We start from the raw sequence: 24,776 nt of genomic DNA on the forward strand, positions 1-24,776 counted from the left end.
TGGACAAGCCTGGCCTATAGCTTGCAGGGAAATGAGCTGTGGGCAAAAAAAAATTTAGTGTTTTGGAACCTATCTGTTTCAGCTATTGTCCCATTTCTTTCCCTTTCTCTGCCATTATGTGCAGTGTGTGTGTGTGTGTGTGTGTGTGTGTGTGTGTGTGTGTGTGGCGCTTTTGTTTCTGTGCTTGGTGACCGCATGCCTATGCTTGTCATCCTCCTCCACCCCTTCCAAAAGCCATGCATATGTTCCCTCAGAACCCTTTGTGATCAAGATCACCGCCATTTCTAAATGGTGACTCATCAAGGTATAATTGGAAATGGAGACACTTCTTCCCATGGCTGTAGGGAAGTTAGGAGCTTTCCCAATGTTGGGCTATCCCGTTACATTTCAGCCCACAACCTAAACTCAGAGTTGAGAGAGTGAAAAGGAGAAGTGTGTTATGCTTGGATGGCTGCTCTCCTTTCATGCTGGTGGCCCTGCCAAAGCCTGATGCACAGCAGCTCCTGTAAGGAACAGAATGGCTTCTTGGTTTCCTGTTGACCTAGCCACTTCCACAGATGCGTGCTTTGTCAGAGGTGGCACTGAAGGGAGCAAGGAGAGAGACTAGCTTGAACAAGTGTGTTTCAGGGCCAACCTTTCTGGAATGCAAAAACACGAAGATTCCAACAGACCACTCTGCAGCCCTCACCAGGTGCTGCAACAACAGTGGCTGCCGTGGTCTTCTTCATCTGGGTGGCCTGCCTCGGTATCAGACACTAACTCTAGACAGGGATACCAAATGCCTGTCCTTGATTCATCCCCATAAAAACCCCACGAGGGAGCAACTACTATTTCCATTTGGCAAAAGCAGAACAAAAAATAGAGGCTCTGGGATTTTAGCATCTTGCAAGTTTACCCATAGGAGTGAGTGGGGCTCATGGAATTTGAACTCAGAATATGTTCTTCTGTTCTCTGCCAGTCTTCTGCCATATTTGGAATGGATGGATTTTTCTTCCAGAAGTTTTTCTTTTGTTTTTGTTTTCACCTTTATTAGGAGTCTGCTTTAGTCTGTCTACCTGTGATGTCATTGCTTACCTGCCATGGGGCGTGGCCCTGCCCAGGGCTACAGAAAAGGACAAACTCTCCTAGTGGCATGCTCTCTCTCTCCTGCCTCCTTTCACTCTTCCTCTCCCCCTCTCTGTCTCTGTCTGTCTCTGTCTCTCTGTCTCTCTGTCTCTCTGTCTGTCTGTCTGTCTGTCTGTCTGTCTGTCTCTCTCTCTCTCTCTCTCTCTCTCTCTCTCTCTCTGGTACCCCTCCCCCATTTCCTTCTTCCTCATGCTCATTTAATAAACCTCATATATTCTAATATCTGGCATCTGGTATCTTATTATCTTATTGCCTTATATCTTAATATTAAATATAAAAGCCTTTATGCATATTTCGTCCCAAGAGCTAGTAGAGTTTTACGATATTGTCTTGTGGACCTTCAGTGTGAGGACTTTGTGAGGACCACAGCTTTGTTTCCTACTTTCCTCACACTGGCTTTTAAACACTGTTAAGGGTGTTTGCTGGCACAGGACAGCTGCGTGCCAACCACTCTGCAGTTCAGGTTGGCAGAAAGAGGATCTGTGAGGTCCACAGAAGTTCAGAAGACCAAGTTTATTATTTGTTCACTAAAATTTACATTAATAAATTACACATTTGTTAAGTAGTCTCTTGAAATACTTCAGCTCATCTGGATCTCTCTCATCACACTTCCAAGGTACCTGGGCAAAGTAAGCAAGGAAATACCTGGGTATTGCTCCGCAGTAGAGTAGCTAGGTTCATGCCTGGCCTGCAGCAGTTTGTTTTACTCCTATATTTCCTCTGAAGAATGAGCCCAGCTTGCAATGATCTCCAAGGAATAGTCAGTGGCTTCATCCACCAGTGGACTTAATCTGTGAGGAGACTATTGGGAGGCAGTGGGACTATGGAAGGTGAGGCCTGGTTGGAGGAAGTGAGTTATCAGCATCATGCCTTAGAAAGATAGAGCTTGGCCCCACCCCTTCCTGTTATTCTCCATCTCCTGGATGCTTTGATGTGAGCAGCTTTCCTCCACGATGCCCTTCTACCTTGGCTTGGGCCCAGAAGCTTCTGAAACCATTATCTGTGAGAAACTTGGGGTGGAAAGTCCACCTAACACACATAAGAATAGCATTGAGCTTGGCTTCACCTTCGTTAGCCTTAGTTTCCTACTCTAGGAGCTGTTCCGCACCCCTGACATTGGGGAGAATGCCAAAATTCCTGGGCGACAGTAACAGCTCTAGTATTTTACTGGAATGCAAGAGAAGGCAATCTGCCGTGGCCCAGTGTGCTGCTCGTGGGTACCACAGCACCACACAGCCTAGGCAGTGTGCTGGTCAACTAAAGCTTGTGCTGAGTGTTCTCTGGTTGGATGACATGAAGGCTGCATAGCAGAGGTGAGGTGAGTCCCTGGCTCTCATATGAGTGAGCCATGTGGAAATTACAGTGTTTTGTGGGGAGACACTTCAGTGTGAGGACCTGAGGATGGACCATGGGGCAAGAGAGATAGCTTGCCCTCCTCCTTTAAGAATCTCCCACGTTTATGTCCCATGCCCTTGCCTGTGAGAGCAACCGCTACAGAGTGGACTATCAAGCTCAACAGAAAAAAAAAATTATATGCCACTTTAGGTTAGTCACTTTGCTTCTTAGATGATTTGATTCAAAATTGCTTACTTACACCCCCAAGATGGGCCTTATGTCAAAGGCTTCTCTGGTTCATGCTTCTATGTCTGTATTTATAAATATTAAGTTGTTTCAAGATTCATTTAGGCAGGGATGGGGGCACTACCATGGTTGGGCATTATTATAGGCAAGTTTCCTGGACTTGTGGCATGGAGTAGATGGTTAGTAAATGTTTGTCCCACAATTGCTAAGCAGTTTAAATGAGCTAGCTTACCACCTTAAAATTCAACCTGCTAAATATGAAAAAAATATTGCTTGGTTTGGGATCATTTTTTGCTAGTGGAGAGAGAGAATGGGGAAAAATAGTAACAGCAAAATGATTGTATAAAAGTCCAAGTAGACCATCCGGTCTAGGACAGCCTTCGCTCCTGCTGCTCTGAGCTGCAGCTTGGGATTCAGTGCCTGCCTTCTTCAGAGTTTCAAAGAGCCCCATCCAGGGAGTGGGTTGTTGCTAATGACAAGGTCTTGGGCTGTGGACGACCGTGGTTGAAGTGGTCTGATGATGAAGTCATGGGAATTAAGGCATGTTATCTGTCATGAGGCTAAATTCCCAGTGCCGAGCTCTCCAGAGCTGCACGTGGTCTTGGGCTAGGCACAATTCTTGGGGCTTATTTTAGAGCCGAATGAAAGCAGGCAATTATCTCGTTCTTTGACTATAATCAGCAGAACAGGATGCAGGTAGCCACAAAGTGGAGTTATTTAAAACAGTAAAGGGGGAAAAAAATCAATTCCCAAAGAGCAATCATCTGAAAGTCTCTTTTTGGCAACATCTAGTTAGGGATTTGGAGGAGACAGGGAAGGCTGATTCTCTGACCTCTTTGGGAACAGTAGTATCAGACAACCCCCTCACCCCCAACCCTCCTAACCCCCAGCTCCACACACACCCCGGGCCCCGCCCATTCCCTTTGCAATTTGAGGCAGGTGCTCAGGCCCGGAAGCTTCCCTACAGTGATTCATTTTGCCCTCAAAGTGTCAGCTGGGATCTCTGGAAAAGATCCAGGGAGAATCCCTAGCTTCCAACCATCTGTCAGTCAGGGAGTTACCATGGTTACCAGCCGGCAGCTGGTCTTGTGAGCCAGCTGGTTCATTCTGGCAGGGGGGAGGGCGGTTTCAGGCTCCTCAGCAGCCCCTCAGCTGGAGGCTCAAAATGATCCTGGACTTTGGTTCTGAGAACCTATCCCGGGCAGCATTTGTTCTGATATTCCAGTGACAGCCTGGCATGGATACAGGTGTGACTCTGTGCCTTTCTGAGAAGAAAGCAGAGTGACGTCAGATCAGCCCTCAGCTCATCCTGGCCCTGCCACTGCTTAGCTCGGTGGACTTGGACACTTGAGGCTGGTTGAGACAGGCTTTGTACTTTTGGAAAATGGGGTGATATGCTTTGAAGAATGCTTTGCTCATGGTCACTAGCTACAGTCAAACCAACAGCAGCTTTTTACCACAGTCCTCAGCTCAGAATGCAGGGATGGAAGGCTCTATAACATGTCCCCCTCACCCCAGCTTTGGAAGGTACCTTGGTCTGCAGCAACAAACATGGCTGCTTGCCAGTGAGCTGCCCACCCTCTGCCAGGCTGATTGAAGCCTGGGCCTGGACTTCACAAGTGTGTATCTGGTCTTTATTTCTATTCCCATAAACAAAGCTGTTTGTTTGCAGGAAGAAAAAGGAAGACATAGGGGAGGACATTTTTCATGGAGAGGGTCACACAGGACTGCAATGGTGATGATTTAGCCACCTCTTTACATTTCACTGTGGTGCTATGTGCCACTTTTTGGTTGGATCTTACTTCCGATACAGTTTGGTCAGAGATGGCAGGTGGTTTGTTGTTGTTGTTGTTGTTGTTGTTGTTGTTGTTTGTTTGTTTGTTTTCGCACCCAGACATGGATCTGCACTGTCTCCAGTGTGTTGTCCCAAGAAGGTCTGTTCATTATGATTTAGGGCTCACTCAGGTGAGACTGTCATCAGGCAAAGTGTACTTCACACATTTGAATTGGAAGACAGAATTCCTTCTCCACACTATATACTGTACCAGGGGCTAGGGTCCTGAGGGAGGCGAGAGACAGAAGGCACATCAGACCAGCCGCATAGAGTGGTAATAGTGCATGGTAGTGTTGTAGTATTCTTCCTAAGCATAGCAACGAGGGCACCCAGTGTTAAGCAATGGGTTGCTCTGGAAAGGAATTCTTGTTGGGAGAAGTCTACACTGACACATATGAGTGACTGTATTAAGCTATTTGAAGTCTTTCCAGGTTAGTTAAGACTTTGGTCATCTCCCCTTTGGACTGCCGGGAATTATGGAGGAACACTGAAGGCAGATGGGGATCATGTCTCCAACCGTTCCCTCTTGACTCTGAGACCTAAGGCACTTTCTCCATCCACTTAATCATTATTTTTTAAATTGTCAACGGGGAACTAAATTACCTCAGACAAACTATACAATGTTTCTGGGGCTGACAGCTATACTCTTATACACAATGGAAACAAAAGTCCACTTTCTTGTCTCACAAATTTTGCTGTTTTCAAATATGAAGGGCACTCATTATTGGTCACATGGAAGGGGCTGTAGTCAATGAGACGTCTGGTTTACCCTTCCCTTCACTCCTGGTCTGTTTCCTAGTGCATGGGGACAGGCAGGTGGCTCTGCCATTCTGTAAGCTGAAGTGTCTCCTGCTGGGTCTCATCTAACAAACAGATGCACCCAGGGTCCCGGATTCAGTCAGGAGTAGCCTCGGGAGGACGGTGTTCTATGGCAACTGTCCTTGTGTTTTTGCGTCTCCCTGTACTCTTCCGGACATCGCCAGACCTTCCCTTCGTTAAGCTCCAGTGGTGATGGGACACGACAGTTTCCAGTGCCATTCACTGCAGTGCTTTGTGGGTCTCTTTCTGTGTGTGACCATAGCACATGATGATAGTGTTCTGGTCCAGTCACTTCATTGGCCTCAAGCATTATGAAGCAGTGCTCCTATGTCTTTATCACCTGAAGCCTCTTTCTCTTACCCCTGCAGAATAACCCTGTATGACTACCAAGCCATGTGTAGAGCCAACAAGGAAAGCAGCGACAGTGCCCACGGACTCCTGGACGTAAGTACAGAGCCCCTTCCGGGGTGATAGCTGGGCACTTCTGCTGCCTTGGGGAGTTGTGGCTCAGACTTTAGGGCAATCAAATGTACCTTACTCAAAACCAAGAAAGTTTAAAGGTATTTCCTGAATTTACTCACTGAGAACGGTGGCTTTCTGTTTAAACCCAGATCCAGTGATTAGATAAGTTAAAAATCAGGTCAAGGTCTTAGATGGCTTAATAAACAGCCCCCCTTTTATAGACAAGAAGGGACGCGGCACTGATTGTTACATAAGAGAATTAGACGAATTTGGTTTTGCTCAACAGAAATGGTCCTTCTGGGGACGTTGATGAGATAATTCTTCGCACATAACCATGAAGGATCGAGTTTGGGTCCTTAGGAACCACACGAGAGCCAAAGATGGTGGTGCACATCTATGCACCAATAGGGAGTCGAGAGAGCCTCCCGCCTCAAGCCCTGAACTCCAAGGTCTTGAGAGACTCTGTCTAAAAAAAAACCAAGGTGGATTGCAACTGAGAAAGACATCTGTCATCTCCTTCTGGTGTCCTAATACACAGGCATACAACCAGCTGAGCACACGCCCACACACTCCTGCATGCACTCATGAGAAAAACAGCCTTCCGTTCTATAGAGCTCTAAGGCCATGGGTGATCAGGTGGAATCCTCTGTTTTTGTTGCTACTAATCCCCGTCCTTTATGCCTTGGAGCCATGTCCACTGAGGTTCTGACAACCTACAAACAAGGTACACAGTGCTGTGTCCTTAGAAACCAACCGGCTACAGACTGCCAGGAGTAAATGATTTCCAGTTTAAAAATGTAATTGGCAATGTACAGAAAATATCAGTTTGACCCACAATTGCCTGAAAACTCAGAAGTTTTTTTTTTCTTCCTTAAAGTTGTATGTCAAGATGGACCAAATATGTATACAACTGTGACCCTTGAAATGTGATTTTGGAAATACTAAAATCCAATCAAATATTTCACTTATAGGATTTCAGCGCCACCTTGCAGCACTTTATCAGCCCCTGTAAGACAGGAGATCTTACAAGGGAGTATCTAGAAGCCAGATGCTTAACATTGATCTGTCTACTCTCAGTGTTTAAGAAAGGGTCCTAGCTACAATGTTTCTGAGAGGCAGCTGAGAAGTCGGACTTTACAGAAAACACCACTTAGAGGAAATATCACTTCTACTGGAGGCTTTTTTGCTTCCAAACTGGCTTTCCTGCCTTTAGTGTGTTACTATTTCCAGACTTGAAAAGTTCCCAAGACAGGTTTTCATCATTACCTTTTAAAAGCTCAATGACCTCAAGGGTCTCAGTGATGATTTGCATTTAAAATCTTAACCCTTATTTGCATAATCCCTTTGTTTGCTCAGACACCCTTTGAGGCTTGGTCTAGAAGGTTTTCTCTGAGCTCCCTTCCCCTGGCCTCTGGTTAGCAGTGCCAAGCTACACAGCCTGGGATTCCTCTGTCTATGCTATCAGCTCCATCTCAGCTACCCCACCACAGTAGTAACAACACAGAATCAGCCCCATGGTCTGAGCCCCTGGCCTTTCTGGGGCTGGGAGAAGTGATGGCTTTAATGCCATTATATCCAATGGCAAGACCATGGAGCTTTGAGGCACATTTGATTTTAAGAAGTTGTTAAAAATTAATATATTTCTCTGACTCTAAACTTGGAGGCACAGAGTCCCCTAGTTCAGGGACTTGATGTTGAAGACCTCACTCAAATCAAACATATACACAGCCTTGCAAAGCAGGGCAGGCTGGGAACGAGCCCAAAGGGTTTAGTTTGTTTGTCTGTTTATGCTGGTCTCCCCGTTGCTTTCTGGCCGGAGACAGGAACCTTTCAGCAACAGTTAGAGGACTATAAATTCATTCCTGTTTTATTTAAAACTGGATAATTCCTCCATTCCCAGTTCTGGTTCTTATAATTAAAATGCTCAAAGAGGAAGATCAGGCAGCTGTCCCCTCAGAAACCAAGATTTGGCATGCACTTCCCTAATGGAAGCTGCTAACGGTGCTGAGGGTTTTCTGGACCTGCTGTCTGGAGCCCAGCTCTCTGCCAGTGCCATGGTCTGCCCAGCAAATCTACACACTACTTACATATCTGGCATACCTAGGTACAAAGAGCCAACTGAGGGGGACATGGTATTTTCCAGAATTCAGGAAATTGAATTATCCACATAGGAAATATCACAGAGTAAACAATCCGACTGCTTTTTTTAATTAAAATATTCTGAAATAAAGATTAGGCTGTCAATGCCTTCTTTTATAGCATGCAGGGGATTTTCTGCAGGGATAAAATCACATGTTCATATGGTTATCATTTTTTCAAGTCCAAATATGTAAGTGCGAGAAAGGGCAGACCAAATCCTACATAATTCATGGAAGGCATTAAAATCAAGTGTGTTCAATTTGTGCGTCTCTCAATGAATGACATACAGTGATGGGGAACTGGGAGTCACCTTTCCAAAGGGGAACGCTGCGAATTACCATTTGAAATTAGTTACATGATTCCAGCCCCTCAGCATCAGGCTGCGAAATATTAGCCCCTAGGGGGTAAAGGTTTAAGCGTCGTTTGTTGAACTTCCTCCTTCCTCCCAGTGATAACCCTTGTATTAGATCATGTTTATTTTACTTGTAAATCACATCTCACTCCAGGGGAGTTCAAAGTTTGAAATTGTTAGTTTTCGGATACAGTATCCAAGCATTTTCTTCCTTTAGCTAGACCCTCCCTGGTTTTTAACATGATATCCATCTCTCTAGAAGAATAACATTGTCTCTATGTAAAGCCTTAAGTCAAACTACAAATGTCGTATGTAATCCATTGTCCTAACTGGAGTGAATTCTTCCCTTCAGCCCTATAACGCCTTCCTCTCTGCAGCCAAGTGGATAATGACTGAACTTGTCTTGTGAGTACCATTCTTTTCAACACGTACCCTGTTCCTCTGTTCCTCTGATAAAGTGAATGGGGAGACTGGGGAGACGGTGATTCCTGCTCTAACCTTAGATCCATTGACCAGCTCAAAGCACTGAGCTCTGAGACCACAAAGTTATCTTTTTTTTTAATGTTAGTCATTCACAAGTACTCTGCATGCCTCAATGTCATCATCGAGCAGACTAAGAGCTTATGATACACAAGCCAAATCTATTTATTGTGGTTACTGTTAAATTTAACACGGATGCCTGGCTGTCTTAATGCTGCCTGGGTGGGCTGTGGTCAGGAGAACACACAGCCAAGCTGTCCACTGTTGCTCGGATGTCTTGGCTTGGGCAGGAGCCAGCGTTACATGGGCCACAGAGAGGGCTAGGGGCTCCTCCTAGGGATGGGTTGATAAGTTAACCTTACCAAATCGTGGTCCTCTTTTGAGGGCGGTGGGTGACTTTGAGAGTTAGGTCAGACTTAAAACGTGAAGAAGGTGAAAACTCTGGCTTCCAGATGAGATCATGGACACAAGGCAGCAACAGTGTATCCAGGAAAGGGAAGACTTCCAGAACTAGCATGTTGACCAGACTGAGCAACTTCCACCAAGCTGTCACTCTTTCTTTCTCCCAGCCAGGATCTAGTACTATAGGCTTAAAGCAAATCCCTGCCATTTGGTGAATGGACATTATCTTGTCTTTCTCTTGTTTTGCTTTGTTTTCTTCCTTCCTTCCTTTTTATTTATTTATTTATCTTTTTGCTTTAATGAAGCCTATATTAATCAACAATGTTTATAAATCCAAAGACGAGCAAGTGCTCTGTACATAGAAGAGATAAAAGACGCACTAAGGCTGGTGGTAAGATTCTAGTGGAGAAGTAACTGCTAGGGATAGTAGCCTTGAGTCTGAGAAGTCCGTGGCTGCATAGTTTCGGATCTCTCACCCTTGGCTGGATAGTTTCGGATCTCTCACCCTTCATTTAGAAGGTGATTTATATTGTCATTGCATCCTTCGCTAGCAGTTGAGAAAGTCTGACTTTTCTGAAGTTAGATTATGGCATGATTTTGTTAAAAGTCCGATGCCCTCTTCACCCCCATACACAGGTTTAACCACATCTGTTGAGCTCATCCCTACATGGCTGCAGACCATGTTTCTGACCCAGGAGAACGTTCTGTTTTTAAGTTCTAAAATAAGGCGAAAGGGTCTTCAGAAGTCAGCTATTTATTGTGGAATAAAACTAGGTTGTATTATAAGTAAATAAAAGTGAATTTCTAGAGGCTGACTTCTGACCAAACAACAGACATTCCTCAGCTAGGAGGCCACTATCTCAGGGGCACTTACGATAAAATAGCTTTTTCCAAGTGAGCCAAAACCTAGTGTCAATTCAATGGGAACTCAGCCAGCCAGAGCAATTGTCTCCAAAGTGCAGGGTTATTCTTTCAGATGGGGTGGGGGCTGCACAAATGACATAAAATAGTATTGCTTTAGGCCGAGGTTAGCTGACCATGTAACCCTGCGTTTTTTCCCCGCCATTTGTCTAGGTTCCTGGTGGAATTTAACCTGTGCAGTTGGTGGCACTCCGACATGACAGCTAAAGGTAGGCAGCACGAGGGGTTTCTGTTTCTTAGTGTGAGTGATGACCCCCGGGTCCCTGCTACTCTCGGGACTCACTGGCTTGCATTAGACCACATGGGACAAGGAGATAGCGCTTCCGCTCTGTCTGCAGAAAGCCACTCTCTGCTGAAGCCCAGACTGCAGCGTGACACAGATCCTTTCCGCTCACGTTCATTTGAACCCATTTCCTCAGGGCAGAAGCAGAGAAGTTGCTCTTTGGCAGGGTTTGCAACCTTGAGAGAGCTGGCAGGCAACATGAAAACCCAAGCGAGGCAGACACATCACCTGTGTCCTGGCTGGAGGGCTGGATAAGCACTCCCGTAGACACACGAGCTGACGGTTTGAGCGGTAGTTAGTGGAAGTTCTCAGAGGCCAAGTCGGGTCTAGAGTATGGGTTTAAGTCTGCCTTAGTCTTAACTTTGGCAAATGAATTGATTTTACCAAGGCACAGTTTCCTCATCATAAGCACAGAAAAAAGAACACTTCTCTCTCTCACTCCCTCACTCCCTCACTCCCTGTCTATGTATGTGTTTGTGTGTGTGTGTGTGTGTGTGTGTGTGTGTGTGTGTGTGTAATAAGATAAATCATGCTACCTGATGACCAAAGTAAATGAAACCTAAGAGTAATTCATGGAACCTGTAATTAGTTCATCTCCAATAATGGAGATGACAGTGTTGACACATTGGCAGTGATGATGTTTGCCTGCTGGGAAAAATAGTGTGGTGTGTGTGTGTGTGTGTGTGTGTGTGTGTGTGTGTGTTAAGATAAATAGTGCAAGCAATGTATCTAATGACCAGAGTAAGTGGAAACTGAGATGCTGCTGTAATTCATCCCTGATAATGGAGATGACAGTATTGACATATCGGCAATGATGATTTTCCCCTGCAAAATCATCACTCCATGCTCAGGCACTGTCCCTTGGCCATCTGTCCCTTCCAAGCCTTCTGAGCCAGTGCCAGTTCTCAGATACTCTCCATTCTTTTTCTTTCTTTCTTTCTTCCTTTTTTTTTTTTTTTTTTGGACAGGGTTTCTCTATGTAGCCTTGACTCTCCTGGACTCACTTTATAGACCAGGCTGGTCTCGAACTCACAGATCATTGAGTGGTACAGCTTAGGTACAGGATATTGACACTACACTTAGTGCCTTAGGAGCCATCTGAATGGAAATTCTGAACCTCCCAAACACTTCCTTCTGCTCCTGCCTCAGACACTTTACACTTCATCCCTCCTCTTCCCCATCCTCACCCTTCTTTGCTTCTTTTACACGACACTAGGTTTCTTCAGCAATAAAAAAGATATGTCTATTCGCTCTCATCAGCACCCAACTGAGGCTGAGGGCATAGCTTGCTTATTAAATACCCCACTAAATCATGCTTGTGCCAGGCATGGCTCTACCTGGCCCTCTGGCTTGCTACTAGTTTTGAATTGTAATGCATTTTCATTATCCTAGTCAACATAAGTAAGCAACCGAGACTGTTAAGGAGGTTCACATACTTGACAGGGTACTCACAACACCAAATAACTCCTTTTAATCTCCTAATGAGGTCATTTCAGGATTATAATTCACCCTCAAAAAAGTATATTATAATGACACTGCAAATTTTTAATTAAATTTACAAAATAATGGTATGCATAGCCAACCAGATGCAAGGATCCATACCTGTAAGCCTCTCATTTACTCAGGAAGCTGAGGCAAGAGAATTGCTTTGAGTTTAGGAGGTGGAGACTAGCCTGAGCCACATAGCAAGATCCATATCCTGTACCAAAAATCATTATATATATATATATATATATATATATATATATATATATAGTGATAAACAAAATCCAAGACATAAGACTTGCAGTCCAATGGCAGGAAGATGTGCAGTTAATACCGTCAGAAATGAACAAGAAGAATGAGAAGTTAGTAGACAGAGAACAAACTATGACTTAGAGTGACAGGAAAAAAAATGACCATTTTATCCACTAAAGAAATGTTATGAGTTTGCTTTTTTGCTATTATACACACTTTATAAAAGAAAGGCGAGGTGGGGCAAAATAAATCAGGAGAGCTTGAGGGCCTGGGTTGCAGTTTGTTTAAATCTTCTGCACCATCTTTCTGTAGCACCAGCAACTGTGAACAAAGACCTACCCCATGGAAATAAGGCTGTGGGGACTCTGAGGGGGCTGTCTAGCCTGCGTGTTGTACCCTGCCTATGCAGGAAGGTCTGGGAGTCTCTGCCACGCTGGATGCTTAGTGAAGGTTAGTTAGGTATAGTACAGGTTTGAAGTGGGCACTGGAGCGCATGTGCATGAGTCCAGGGCACACATGTGTGTTCATGCTTCTGGGGGTGACAGTTATTTAGGAGTCAGCATTGTGCTGGGAATAGTGGACTAGTCATCTTTGGTGCTTAATTTTTGGGGTCATTCCTCATCACAGTTGAGGCACTCCTCCCCTGTTCTTCCCCCCTTCCCCCCCCCCAGCAGTTTCTCTGTGTAGTTGAGAATGATTCTGAACTTTTTGTTTGTTTGTTTGTTTGTTTTTGTTTTTGTTTTTCAAGATAGTGCTTTATGTAGGCTTGGATGTTCTGGACTCACTTTGTAGACCAGACTGGCCTCGAACTCACAGAGATCTGCCTGCCTTTGCCTCCAGAGTGCTGGGATTATAGGCGTGCGCCACCACACCTGGCGATCCTGAACTTTTGATCCTCCCGCTTCTATCTCTCCTGTGCTAGATGTTGCCTTCTGTATTCAGTAGTAAGGAACACATCTTCCTGAATGCCAGACAAATATTTTACCAACTGAGCCATATCCTCAGTCCTCATGAAAGACATTCTCACCTTGACCTGTCATCTCAAACATCTAGCCTCACCTTTCCTTCAAAGATTGATTGACTGAGAGCTTATTAGTTACTGTGATCTTTGCCCAGAGCAGTATTGTTTAACTGAGGGGAGGCTCTGTCTCCCAGCAGTCACTGTACTATCTGGAGACATTTTTGATGGTTATAGCTTGCTACTGGCATCTAGTGGGTAGAAGCCACAGTACTCGTGACAGCCCCTGTAACAAACAGGTGGCCAAACTAGAGAGTCAACAATGCCAGCATCAAGATGTCCTGGCCTTGATGGGTGGGGGGCAGGGGGGGGGGGAGTGTAGGTCAGGACACAGTGACTAATAAAGGTGAGGCTACTGCATGAACCATAGACTGTCTAGAAGGTTGTCACTCTGAGCTCTACACAGCCTGTCCCTCCGTAGCTGTCCCAACACAGGTCAAAATGATAATGTGATGCTTTGGTTTTCAGCGTTCTGCACTGAGGATCTTCTTACGCCTCTTCCTAAAAGATAATTTCAAGATGTCACTTTACTCTAGACCAGCGGTACTCCACCTGTGGGTTGCAACCCGTTTCATAGTCGCATACCACAGATATTTATGTTACAATCCATTACAGTAGCAAAATTACATCTATGAAGTAGCAACAAAATAATGTTATGGTTGGTGTGGGGGGGGCGGGAATTACAGTATTAAGAAGGTTGAGAACCCATTGCTGTATACCATGATACCTTCATTGCATAGATTATAAGAAAAGCTGGTCTGATATTCACATTGCTGCCTGGGGTATGCTGGCGTAGAATACTTCAGCATTTCCAGAGTGCTGGGAGACCTCAGATCTCCTTCAAACTCCTCCCCTGACTTTAGCAGAGAGGCAGTCATGGGGCAGTACTTATCCCCAGATCTCTCTGAAGCCCCAAGTCATGTAGATAGGTAGGTAGATGCACAAATAAATAAAACATATATGTGAGGCAGAGAGGGAGGGGAAAGGGAGAGAGCGCACATGCAGACCTAAGCCAAACCCCTCCAGCATAATGAAAGCATCATCTGCCTTTCTTCGAGCACTATGTGGACCTGGATCCCACATGTGAACTGTCTCACTCAGGCCCTCAGCCATTTACTCTATCGGGTATGAATATGATTTTTGCTACCTTGTAGATGAATACACTGAGACAAATGGAGATGTGTGAATTCACCCATTGGATGCTGCTATTGGAACTCTTTACTAAAAGTCTGTGTAAATCCTAAATCCAGTGCAGGGGCTGAGCCCTCTCAGTACCATCTTGACTTGCAATTCATTCTAAATTTGCCATTCTCTCACCAGATAAAGACTCTGAGCTGAGACATAGATCTTTGTTTTAGCCCAAAATGGAATCCATAATTACACTGTTTATCTGCCTCATTTCCTTGATGAAGGGACTGTGGAAGCCTGCTTCTACTTGATTACCACAAAGGTCTCATTTGGGTGAAGTTTCACAAAGAGAATGGAGCTTGCTGGCACCCTGTTATGAATGGGGGCGCATTCACAGAGACAAAAGGAGAGAGAGGCTTTTCAGATGGCAAATCTATCCCTTCCCGATGATCGCCTGCACATAATTACTGTGAACCCAAGTCAGCTCCTCTCATCAGGGACATTTGTTGCTAAGGGAAAATTCAAGCAATCTGATTGCGTGGATGTCCTGTTGAACGCTCTACGGGGGAGCAAGTGGTAGGTCACAGTGACTTCAGCTTCAGATACCCACGTGACTGGAGTGGGAGGCAGATCAAGAGTATCCGCAAGTATAGCTTCCTAGTGAGACTGTCCCGGTGCACACCTGGGCCCCGTTACTCACAGCTGTGTGCCTTTCAACAGGCATCTTGCTTTCACAGAGTTTTGATTTCTTCATCCGCCAAATTATGCAACAGCAGAGCTTTGCTTATTGTGCAGTGATGAAGGCTCCGTTCACAGATGCACTGTGGCTTCTGTGCAAAAGCACCTCCAGAGAGGGTTTAGTTGTTTTCCATTTAGGTAAATGGTGATGGTAGAAAGGGCGTCACTTAGTGTATACCACTTGCCTAGTAGAGGTGATGTCCTGGAGTCCACGCCCAGCATGGCAGTCAATCAATACATACAAGTATGGCAAAGCACCCTAAGACTCACAGCAGACAGTGTCCAGCTTCTGAGCCACAGTTGTCCCATCTGGGAGAAGAAAAATGTGACCTAGGATAGCCAGCAGCATCTTTGAGTGCCTCTACCTTTGTTAGATTATGGGTTTTGGATGTCCAGACTTAAAACAGAACTCAGTAAGTAGATTACCATCAGCTTTGGCTATTGGTTTGAAATTCCAAAGATAAACAGCAGTGGTTGGCAAATATGTCCTGTGTTTTCCTAGTACTTTAGACATAGAAAGGTCTAAGCTAGTTAGAACAAATGCAGCCATGGCTCTGTGGGGTAATTTGTATGTTTCTCAAAAGCACACCCCACAACTTCCAGCCGATCTACAGCCACGCCATAAGTGGCGTCAGCATTTATCACTATATCAGCACGGGTACCCTACAATTGTCAAAGGAAAAAGAATTCCATCTCCAGGAAGGATCAGGGCCAAACGAGCTTCGCCATGGACGTTTTGGACTCGTTCCATCATAATAGGGCCCAGACAATTAGAATTAGAGATGGTGAAATTATCGGGCTTATTTGAATCGTGTGTGTGTGTGTGTGTGTGTGTGTGTGTGTGTGTGTGTGTGTGTGTGTGCTCACACGTGCACATGTGTGCCCTGCCTCCCCCATCCTACCTCACAGACCTCTTGCTTTGTTCTGTCTGCCTGACTTCACAAAGCCACGGGAGCATGTCCATGCTGCAGCAACAGCCCAAGTTCGCGTTTTGTTTCTGCTCTGCCTACTCCCTGTGTGGACTTGAGCAGTTGACTTCAGCCTTCTCATTTCCACTTACTCTGGGAAGCAGAGATTTTACAAGGAAAACAAAAGTTCCTACTTCCGAGTTTATTTTTTAATCCTGTCATATTTTGTTGTTAAATAAATTAATGTGCCTCAAGCAGAACAGCATCTGGCGCACACCAGTTCTTTACCAAACGTAGTTGTTGGTCGGCAGGTTTTATATGCTGTTTGCGTGTGTGTGCCATGCCCACTTAAGATCTACACTGTTGTGTGTTTAATCTTTATTTCAGTTAGAAGTGAGCTTTTTGAAATTCAGATGTTTTATATATAAAAAGGAAGCTGCCAAAATTGGATGTTAGAACCATTTGCCAAACAAAGAAAAATTAATTGTGAAAATATGAACTGAGAATATAAAAATGTGTTGCCAAACTGTAGGCAGGGAGCCCCTCCTCTGGTTAAAAGTGCAACAAAGGACAGAGGAAATGGAGAGGAAAGGTGGTCAGGGCAAGCCCAAGGGAAGATGCCACCTGTCTTCACAGGACAGAGGCAGGAGGGAGCCCTGGGAAGAGGCTGTTTCCTACCAGGTACTCTGTGAGTTCTGACATGGGCCTGGGGCAAGAAACAACTCCTCACCTTCTACGTCAGGGACAAGCAGTTTGTCACAAGGGGCTGAAATTTTCCCATTTGCTTCTCCTATTGTATTTGCTTGAAACAAACAAACAAACCACACTATCCACGGGGTGATAGTGGAGAGATGGCTCAGAGATTAAGAGCATTTGATGTGTGTGTGTGTGTGTGTGTGTGTGTGTGTGTGTGTGTGTGTGTGTGTATGTGTGTGTGTGTGTGTGTGAGAGAGAGAGAGAGAGAGAGAGAGAGAGAGAGAGAGAGAGGAGAAAGGAGGGGGGAAGGGAGGGATTTTTGCTGGTAAAAATGTGAGGAGGCCGCAGGCATTGCAGCCTCTTAGGTTCCCCAGCTTGTCAGCAAAGTCACATGATCTGGCTAAAAAAGCTGAACTAGAACCTGCATTATTTTGTTTTCAATTCAACAACAACAACAACAACCATACTCCAATGTACCATGACTCCAAACAGCCTCCTCAAAATACGAAAGCCTCAGTGGAAAAACTCGTATGTGTAGAAACAGTTGTGTTAGAATGTAGAAGCCCAGGACACAGCTTACTGATAGCCTAATAATTACCCGACTGCAAGCAGCTAAGTGTTTGCAGGTGTTGTTCTCACGGACCCTGTTATCCCACAGCATCTCAGGAAGACAGCTTGCCACGGCTCTGACTTTCCTCCGTATGGACCTGGAGTATAACTTGAGCTGTATTCTACACATCACATTTTGGAATTACAACTGTAAATTGTATAGACAAGCTTAATTCTACACATGCACTGACAAAACCAAAACTATGTATAGTGTAGTTTTTGGGGAACTCAAGTTGGTGCACTGTAAAGATGTAAATGAGTAGACCTACTGTGCAGTATCTGAGCCACCAGCACCCCCACTTTTTTTTAAGATGAGAATGCTTAGGGCCAGCTAGAGGCAGCAGAGTGAGGGATTTGTTCTCCAAATCTCCCCCCCTATAGTAGCTTCTGCACTTAACTACGCGCTGACTGGCATCATTTAACGTTAAAAGCCAAGAGCACTTATGCTCTTCTCTTACTGTTACTGTTGTTGTTGTTATAATTAAACCAATACTTAGCACTTGGTACCAAGCATTTGTACTCAGTACTCAGCACCTCTCCTGCAATGCTCTGAAAACAGAACTTGATTCACTTCAACGCAAATAAGAAAACTGAGTCTCACACACAGGTGGCATCCCAACTACTGGGCGTGAGTTGTTTAAACTATTTTAAAAGCCACCAGCCTGTATAGAGTGCCTACTATGTGCTCATTCTCATGCCTACGTTATTTAAACTGACTTAGTGTCTTCTTATCGGACAAGAAACCTTATAACGGTAGAATTTGGTATATGCTACACTTCAAAGACATTATGTATTTTACTACTTCACATTTCCGTTTTCTTTCAGTAATAGAACTATGCAGTTGTATCATGACATTTGTCTTGCTCTCAATAATGTGGTTTTGTTGTTGTTGTTGTTGTTGTTTTATGTACGTACTCAGATTCGCAGATGTGGCGGTGCTAAGTCATTGTGAGTCTGAGGTCAGAGACCCCGTGGCTGATGTTGACCCAGAAAGTAGAATTCTTGCCATGCACAAATGATAGTTGATCAAGCCAACACAACTGCTTCAGGAATTACAGCTTGCAGAGTTGCTTGGCAGATGAAATCACTGAACTAATTAGAAAATAATGCATTGTGCTGTGCCGAGGGAGGAAAAAAAAAAATCACAGAGCTTCCTAAGCAGAACTGCATTTGAGCCGCCGTGGGTTGCCAGGCACGGCATTGAGCATGAACATTGAGCTTTCATTCTTTTTTTGCTTTCCTTTTCTCTACAGCCCAGAAACTGAAACAGACCCTGGAGCCTTGTGATACTGAATATCCAGCCTTTGTGTCTGAACGCACCATCAAGGAGACCACAGGGAACATTGCTTGCGAAGACTGCTCCAAGTAAGCCACCCCCATCTCTGCAGCCCACTGCACACACCTTTCAGTTGGACGTGGAGCTTCCCCCCCCCCCCCCCCGTCCCCACCCCCTGTGGGCCAATGAGACTGGATCATACACGTCATTACACCACGAGCCAGGAAACATGGCTGCCCTCTGGTGTGAGAGCGTAACTCTATCAGCTGGGAAGAAACTGCCCTTGATTTGGGTATTGCCTTAAGATTGGGAAACGTTCAGAATGTGTGGCAGTACATCCTGGAGCATGGAGGGATTTAGCCCAATCTGTTGCTATTTGGAGGAGCTCCAAACTGGTGTTCTCCCAGCTGACAGTTGGCAACTTTAGCAAATATCCTTAGGTGTGTTTAGCAAGGCCAGAGCCTCAGGTGTAGCTGAATCCCACCTAGTAGGCATGGTTTCTCTGCGGTCTGATACTAAGCATCTAAGGTCTAAAGATTAACATATTTTAGCAGTTTCATTGGTCATTTAGAAACCTGGGTCTTGGTTCCTGTTGGGCAGGTGTCTACTGGATAGTTGGATCCCTTCTTACTGATTTAAGTTTTTGTGTGTTTCTAAGACTATGTTGTGGATAACTACAGATACATTCTATGTGTCATCCTGTGCTTTGATCTTTTCACTATTGATGGATGACTCCTCACGAATGTAGGCGTTCTTTTGTTTATATTTTAATATAGTCTGCTATGTTCTTTTCTGTTTTATGCACTGTGTGCCACCCTTAAGAAAGTCTTTGTCTTTTCTAACACAGCGATGTTTGCATTCTCCTTCTGAACACATTCATGTGTGCTGGTTGTATTTACAACTTTAACCCTTTGAAATTTGTCTGTGTGGCACAGCACAGATGGAGTTCTGACTTTGCCCTTTCTCATGTACTATAAAAGTGTAAACTTGTACTCTGTTTTTAGTATGTATCTGTGGGGGTAGGGGGTAGGGCATGCCTGTACTGCAGGGCACATGTAAATGTCAGAGGGCAGCTTTGTGGAGTAGTGGATTCTGAGGACTAATTACACTGGCTGGCTTCTGCAGCTGGATTTTTAACCACTGGACCAGCTCATCATCCCTGGTAACCCTTAACCTGCACTTGTGTATATGTTTGTGCCTATGTGGGTATGTGTGAGGGGTTGGGGCTTGAACCTAGAACTTCACACCTTTTAGGCAGCCATTATATTTTTTCATTGCTTTGCTTTTAGGGTTTTTTTTTTTTTTTTGGTGTTTTTGTTTTTGTTTCTTTTAATTTTTTTGAGACAGGGTCTCTCTGTGTAGCCTTGGCTGTCCTGGACTCACTTTGTAGACCAGGCTGACCTCGAACTCACAGAGCTCTGCCTGCCTCTGCCTCTAGAGTGCTGGGATTACAGGCGTGCTCTTACCACACCCAGATAGGCAGCCATTCTGTAAACTTGTGCTTTCTATTCATTTGTAATGATGCTTACAGCCACCAGTCTGCAGAGCTGTTTTTAATCTTGTGTGTGGTCAGGGTTGCAGACCCTTGTAGCTAGGAGACACTTAGGAGAGCACACATTCTTTGCTTATTCTTTCTCCAAGTTATCCTGGGAACTCGTGGTCCTTTATCCTTTCATATTAACTTTAGAATTAGCTTGTTAATTGCTATGAATTCTGGTGTTCTCATGAGAACCACTGTGAGCTACAGCCAGCTTGGAAAGGATGGCTATTTTTAGGATAGCTCATCTTCCTATTCATAATCAAACACACCTCCTCATTTGCATGCCTCTTCCCTGGCCTCTTAAAGTGGGTATAAATTATATCAGATTTATACCTAGCCCACTTGTAATTCTTCTCGTTTAAGTAGACCACATCTAGAACTACTGTTCTAATGTATAATGAAAATACTTGAGGATCATCATAATATATAACAATAATAGTGGTTTCAGTTTATTGAATATTTTATAGACAACAGATTGCTAGCTGTGTTTTAGAGCTGGCAATTCTTAGGTGGATTCCCTGGGCTCTCTGCATACAAGTGACATCACTTATGCAAAGTGTCTAATCTCCACTCTTAAATATTTGTTTCATGATTTGTGACACTGGATACTATTGAACAGAAGCCTCTTTTAATCATGGTTAATAGTATCATGTTAAATATGATATTTGTTAGATGTTTTCATTCTATAGTGTAAATACTGTGAAATTTTTATGTTAGCCATTTTTTCAAGACCCATATTTTAATCATATTTAAAGAAATGGTAGGCAGGAATACTCCTTGCTATAAAGAATGATTCTAGAATATTCTGACATTCCTCACTAAATGCCATAATATCTTTGAGGAATAGAAAATGTTCTGAAGTTCAAATCTATATTACTTAAAAAAAATCTTTGTAGTTATATATATATATATATATATATATATATATATATATATATAATGTATATATATATGTATAATGTATCCTGGCAACATTCATTCCTACACTCTCTTATCCACCTTCCATCTTCACCAGCCTCTTCCTTGAACATGGTAAATATTTATATTTATAATTTAAATAATCATGTGTATAATGCGGGAACATTTGTGTAGCCAGTGTTATCGCCCCTACTTAGAATTACTATGGGTTTAGCGTAGTTAGATAATTGCTAGATTAAGGAAAACATCATGAGTTTCCGTTGCTCTCATTACTGTTTGATCCCTGGATGGATGGTGAATTTTATTTAAAATGTTTATGCTACTCAAGTAACTTCTTCTTATATTGTTTTGCTGACTTATTTAACTTTTCGCTATGCAATGTATCTCATGATTGACATATGCATTGTAGGCACACATGCATGTGTATAATCATGTGTTCTATAGTGATGGTTTGACTGACGATGGCCACTTTAGGTTAGAGTGGACCAATAAAGTTCTGTTGCCTGGTGATGCCCTGGTGGTGCCTTGTGTGGGTGATATCCACACAGGGACATCACCAAATGATGCATCTTTCCCACAGTATCCCAGCCTTTAAGAAGTGCATGGCTCTGTGTATGAATGTCAGTGTGCTGTGCCTTTCATAGTAGATACCTTATTTAAAGGGAAAATCATTGCTTTCTCCACATAAAGCTGCTTTTGCCACTTACTACAAAAATAGGGCAAAAATGTATGGCCAAATCCGTTCATTTGACGTATCGGATAAACCTTGTGTCCGTGGTCAAAAGTGAAAGTGGCTAGGCTTTTCTTCCCTGTGTTATCATTTGCCTGTGCTGTTAAGTTGTTTACACAGGGGACTTTCCCTCAGCTCTGTTATCTTTGACATTTCTTATGAGACAGGATATGTGTTTCTTGTGAATTTGGTAAAAATTCACAAAGCTTCCAGTGGCTGGTGGGGTGTGGAGGAAAACACATACAATTATGTAGTTCCCTCCTTTTGTGGAAAGATCTCCCTGGATTTTCTATTTCTCATTTATTTGTAAACCTTTCCTTTTATTATCTTTTAAGTTAGCATGCAGATTCATGGGCTTTATTATATCATTTTCATGCATACATATCATTTTCTTTTTATTATCTTTATTTTTTAATTGATTTAGTGATTATATTTCTTTTGATAGTGTGTATTTCATCTCATTTCCAAGGTCATTTAGTTCATCAATAAATGGTGTTTGGTTTAAAATGTTAACATATCTTTTTTTTTTTTTTGCCTCTTTTCCTTTTTATAAAGTTATCTGGTATATTTAAAGTATGCATATTTATCTGGTGCCATATGATGTTTTTGATATACATTGTATACATAATTGTTCAAATTAAGGTGGATATATCTCAAATATTCATCATTTCTTTATGTTAAAAATATTCAAAGTTCTTTCTTCTGCCCTTTTTCTCTTAGAAAACTGCAATACATTGTTCCCTTTTAACTTGTGAGTTTTAAATTCTTTTCTTCCCGTCTGTATCTCTGCTTCTTCCTCCGTCTGTATCTCAGCCATCTCGTCCCCGGCTTCCTCTTCAGACTGCCTGTGGTGTGTCTGTTTGTCTTTCCTCTATGTTTTGGGTTTACTCTGTTTTTAATCTTTCAATATCCTATGTTTAGTGCTCAACTTTTCTATGTGTGCTGTGCACCTCCCCCCTCTCTCTCCCACTTACATCTTTATCAGCTTAATGTCCACGTTTTACTCAAAGTCATTTGTATCTGCATATGTTCAAATGGTGGTTGAAATTTCATAATAGATGGGGTTTTGAGGTTCTTTTTATTTATTGCTGACGTCTAGTTAAATGGTGTTGTAGCCCACATAATGTGGCTTCTGGTATATGTGAAAAGTTGGTTCACATGTATTACTTGTTCATGTGATTTGAAAGTAAGATGTACTTTCAAATAGCTTTATAAAGAAATTAATATTTATCCATTGTCAAATGTGATTGATGTACTTCAATCCTTACTTATTTTTTTCTCTCTTGGGAGCATGAGTTTCTGTTACAGCTGCCAGGTAATCTCTTCCCAGGGTTAGGGGCTTTTCATTTCTTCCTGTCATTCAGTTCATCTTACAATACAGATTTTGATGTTATGTTGCCATAGAAATCCCTGCTTGGGTCAGTATTGCTTCCATTGCTTCCTCGCCAGCCATTCCTTTCCCCAATCTATGTAGGAGCCATCTCTTCTTATACATAAAGTCTGTCACCCTCAGCATCTGCTGCTCTTTCTTACCATGTAGATAAAGCTGTGCATTCTGGGAGTGGTGCTCAAATGCACATCCCCATTTTCCAGTTTCGTTGTTGTCCTTTTTATACTGGGATTTAGCTCTGTCCCTAGGATGCAACTGGAGTTGATCTTTTCATTGCCTGTATCACCTGCTAGGTTGATTCCTTGAAGATATGTTTGTGCTTTCTGGCACTAGTTCTGTCATCATTTTTAGTTGCTTTTCCTCCCAAGATTTGTCTTGAATTTTTGCTTTTTATTAGATTTTTGAGTTTTCTGTATTCACATTTTCCCCTGTGAGTACATAGCTATAATCTTATATCCTTTTAGTGCTACCCTTTCTCTGTGGACATGCTCCAATTAGATAGAGCCTCTCCCCTGATCATGAACAAACAATAACTTAAGAGTCTTCTAACTGGGCTTACCTCCTAACTCATTTGTACAGTTCCTACATTCAATATATTTAACCCTGTAACTATTTCATTCCTCTTGCTGTCTAATGTAGTCCCTCGCTGGGTACCTCTGCCACCATGTTTCTCTGACCACTGTTGCTTTAGTAGTATTCTTTTTCTGTTTGGTCTTCAGGAATGGTATAGGGGTGACACATTCTCCTATGCTTTGTTTAAAGCCTCTTCTGTGGTGTAGCATAAACACTGTCATAAAGACCAAGACCACAGACTCCAAGTAGGAACATTTTCTGCTGTCTCCCGAGGCTCAGCTCTGTGCCATGGTAAGTAGCTTGGCCTCTCCTCTTTGTCCACGGCTGTCACTGAGCTCCTTCTCCAACGTGCTCTGAGGTTTCACTGAGGTATTTTTCAATATCAATTTATCCTTTTTGTTTAATCCCTTTATCTTGTGTGATTTTTAAAAAAAATTCATCTTCCTTTCGGTCTGCTGCTTAAAATATCCGCTCTGTTCTCAATATGTACAGCTTTCTAGGGGATTGATTTGCTTCTTTTAAAAGTAGTAATTTCTCCCATACAGTCTTCGCTAGAGTCTCTGTCTAAATAGTGACCTTTTAAGAGTGTTTTAGTAGCACGCATTGGAGAGAACTGATAATTTTGTTCTTGTGTCTGCTTTCTTTGATGGCAAATTCCTCGCTGTATATTCAGTTACATTTTTTAACTCTGAACTTGTCTCGTATATTAATTATTATTCTGTGTCACTAACACAGGGCTCAAGTTTCTATGGTAGCTGTGCCTTTGGACTTCTTGCATGTATCTTATTAGTATTGACTGCCTGGGAATAATTGTTATGTAAGTCTTCATATTTTAGGGGCTTCATCACCATATAATTATAGTAAATATTTTCCCTAAGCAGAATTCATTTTCAGCTGGAAGTTTGATTTCTCATGGGCACTGCTGTTTTTCTTGCTCAGAGCCTCAGAGCGGGTCAGATTATCAGCTCCTTATACTTAGCTGTGACTGTACAACTTGGCTTTCCCTCTTCCCAAAAGCTCTCCTATAGTTAAACATGTTTAGTTTCCCCATATCATCCCACATGGCTGAGTGTTTATGGCAGGAAGGTGTATATTTGCCCCGTCTGTCACATCATAG

At 43.3% G+C, this 24,776-nt stretch overlaps 1 protein-coding gene across 1 annotated transcript in view; it reads left to right on the plus strand.

Moving 5' to 3' along the window:
- CACNA2D3 (calcium voltage-gated channel auxiliary subunit alpha2delta 3) overlaps positions 1–24,776 on the plus strand; it is a 798,196-nt gene that overhangs the window by 735,638 nt on the left and 37,782 nt on the right. Inside the window, exons 32-35 of the mRNA XM_084794478.1 lie at positions 5,728–5,803; positions 8,665–8,717; positions 10,269–10,324; positions 18,486–18,597. Of these exons, the coding sequence (XP_084650604.1) occupies positions 5,728–5,803; positions 8,665–8,717; positions 10,269–10,324; positions 18,486–18,597 (297 nt within the window). The remainder of the gene's footprint in view (positions 1–5,727; positions 5,804–8,664; positions 8,718–10,268; positions 10,325–18,485; positions 18,598–24,776) is intronic.

This window comes from Acomys minous, assembly GCF_964271855.1.
Source record: "Acomys minous genome assembly, chromosome: 9".
Taxonomy (NCBI): domain Eukaryota; kingdom Metazoa; phylum Chordata; class Mammalia; order Rodentia; family Muridae; genus Acomys; species Acomys minous.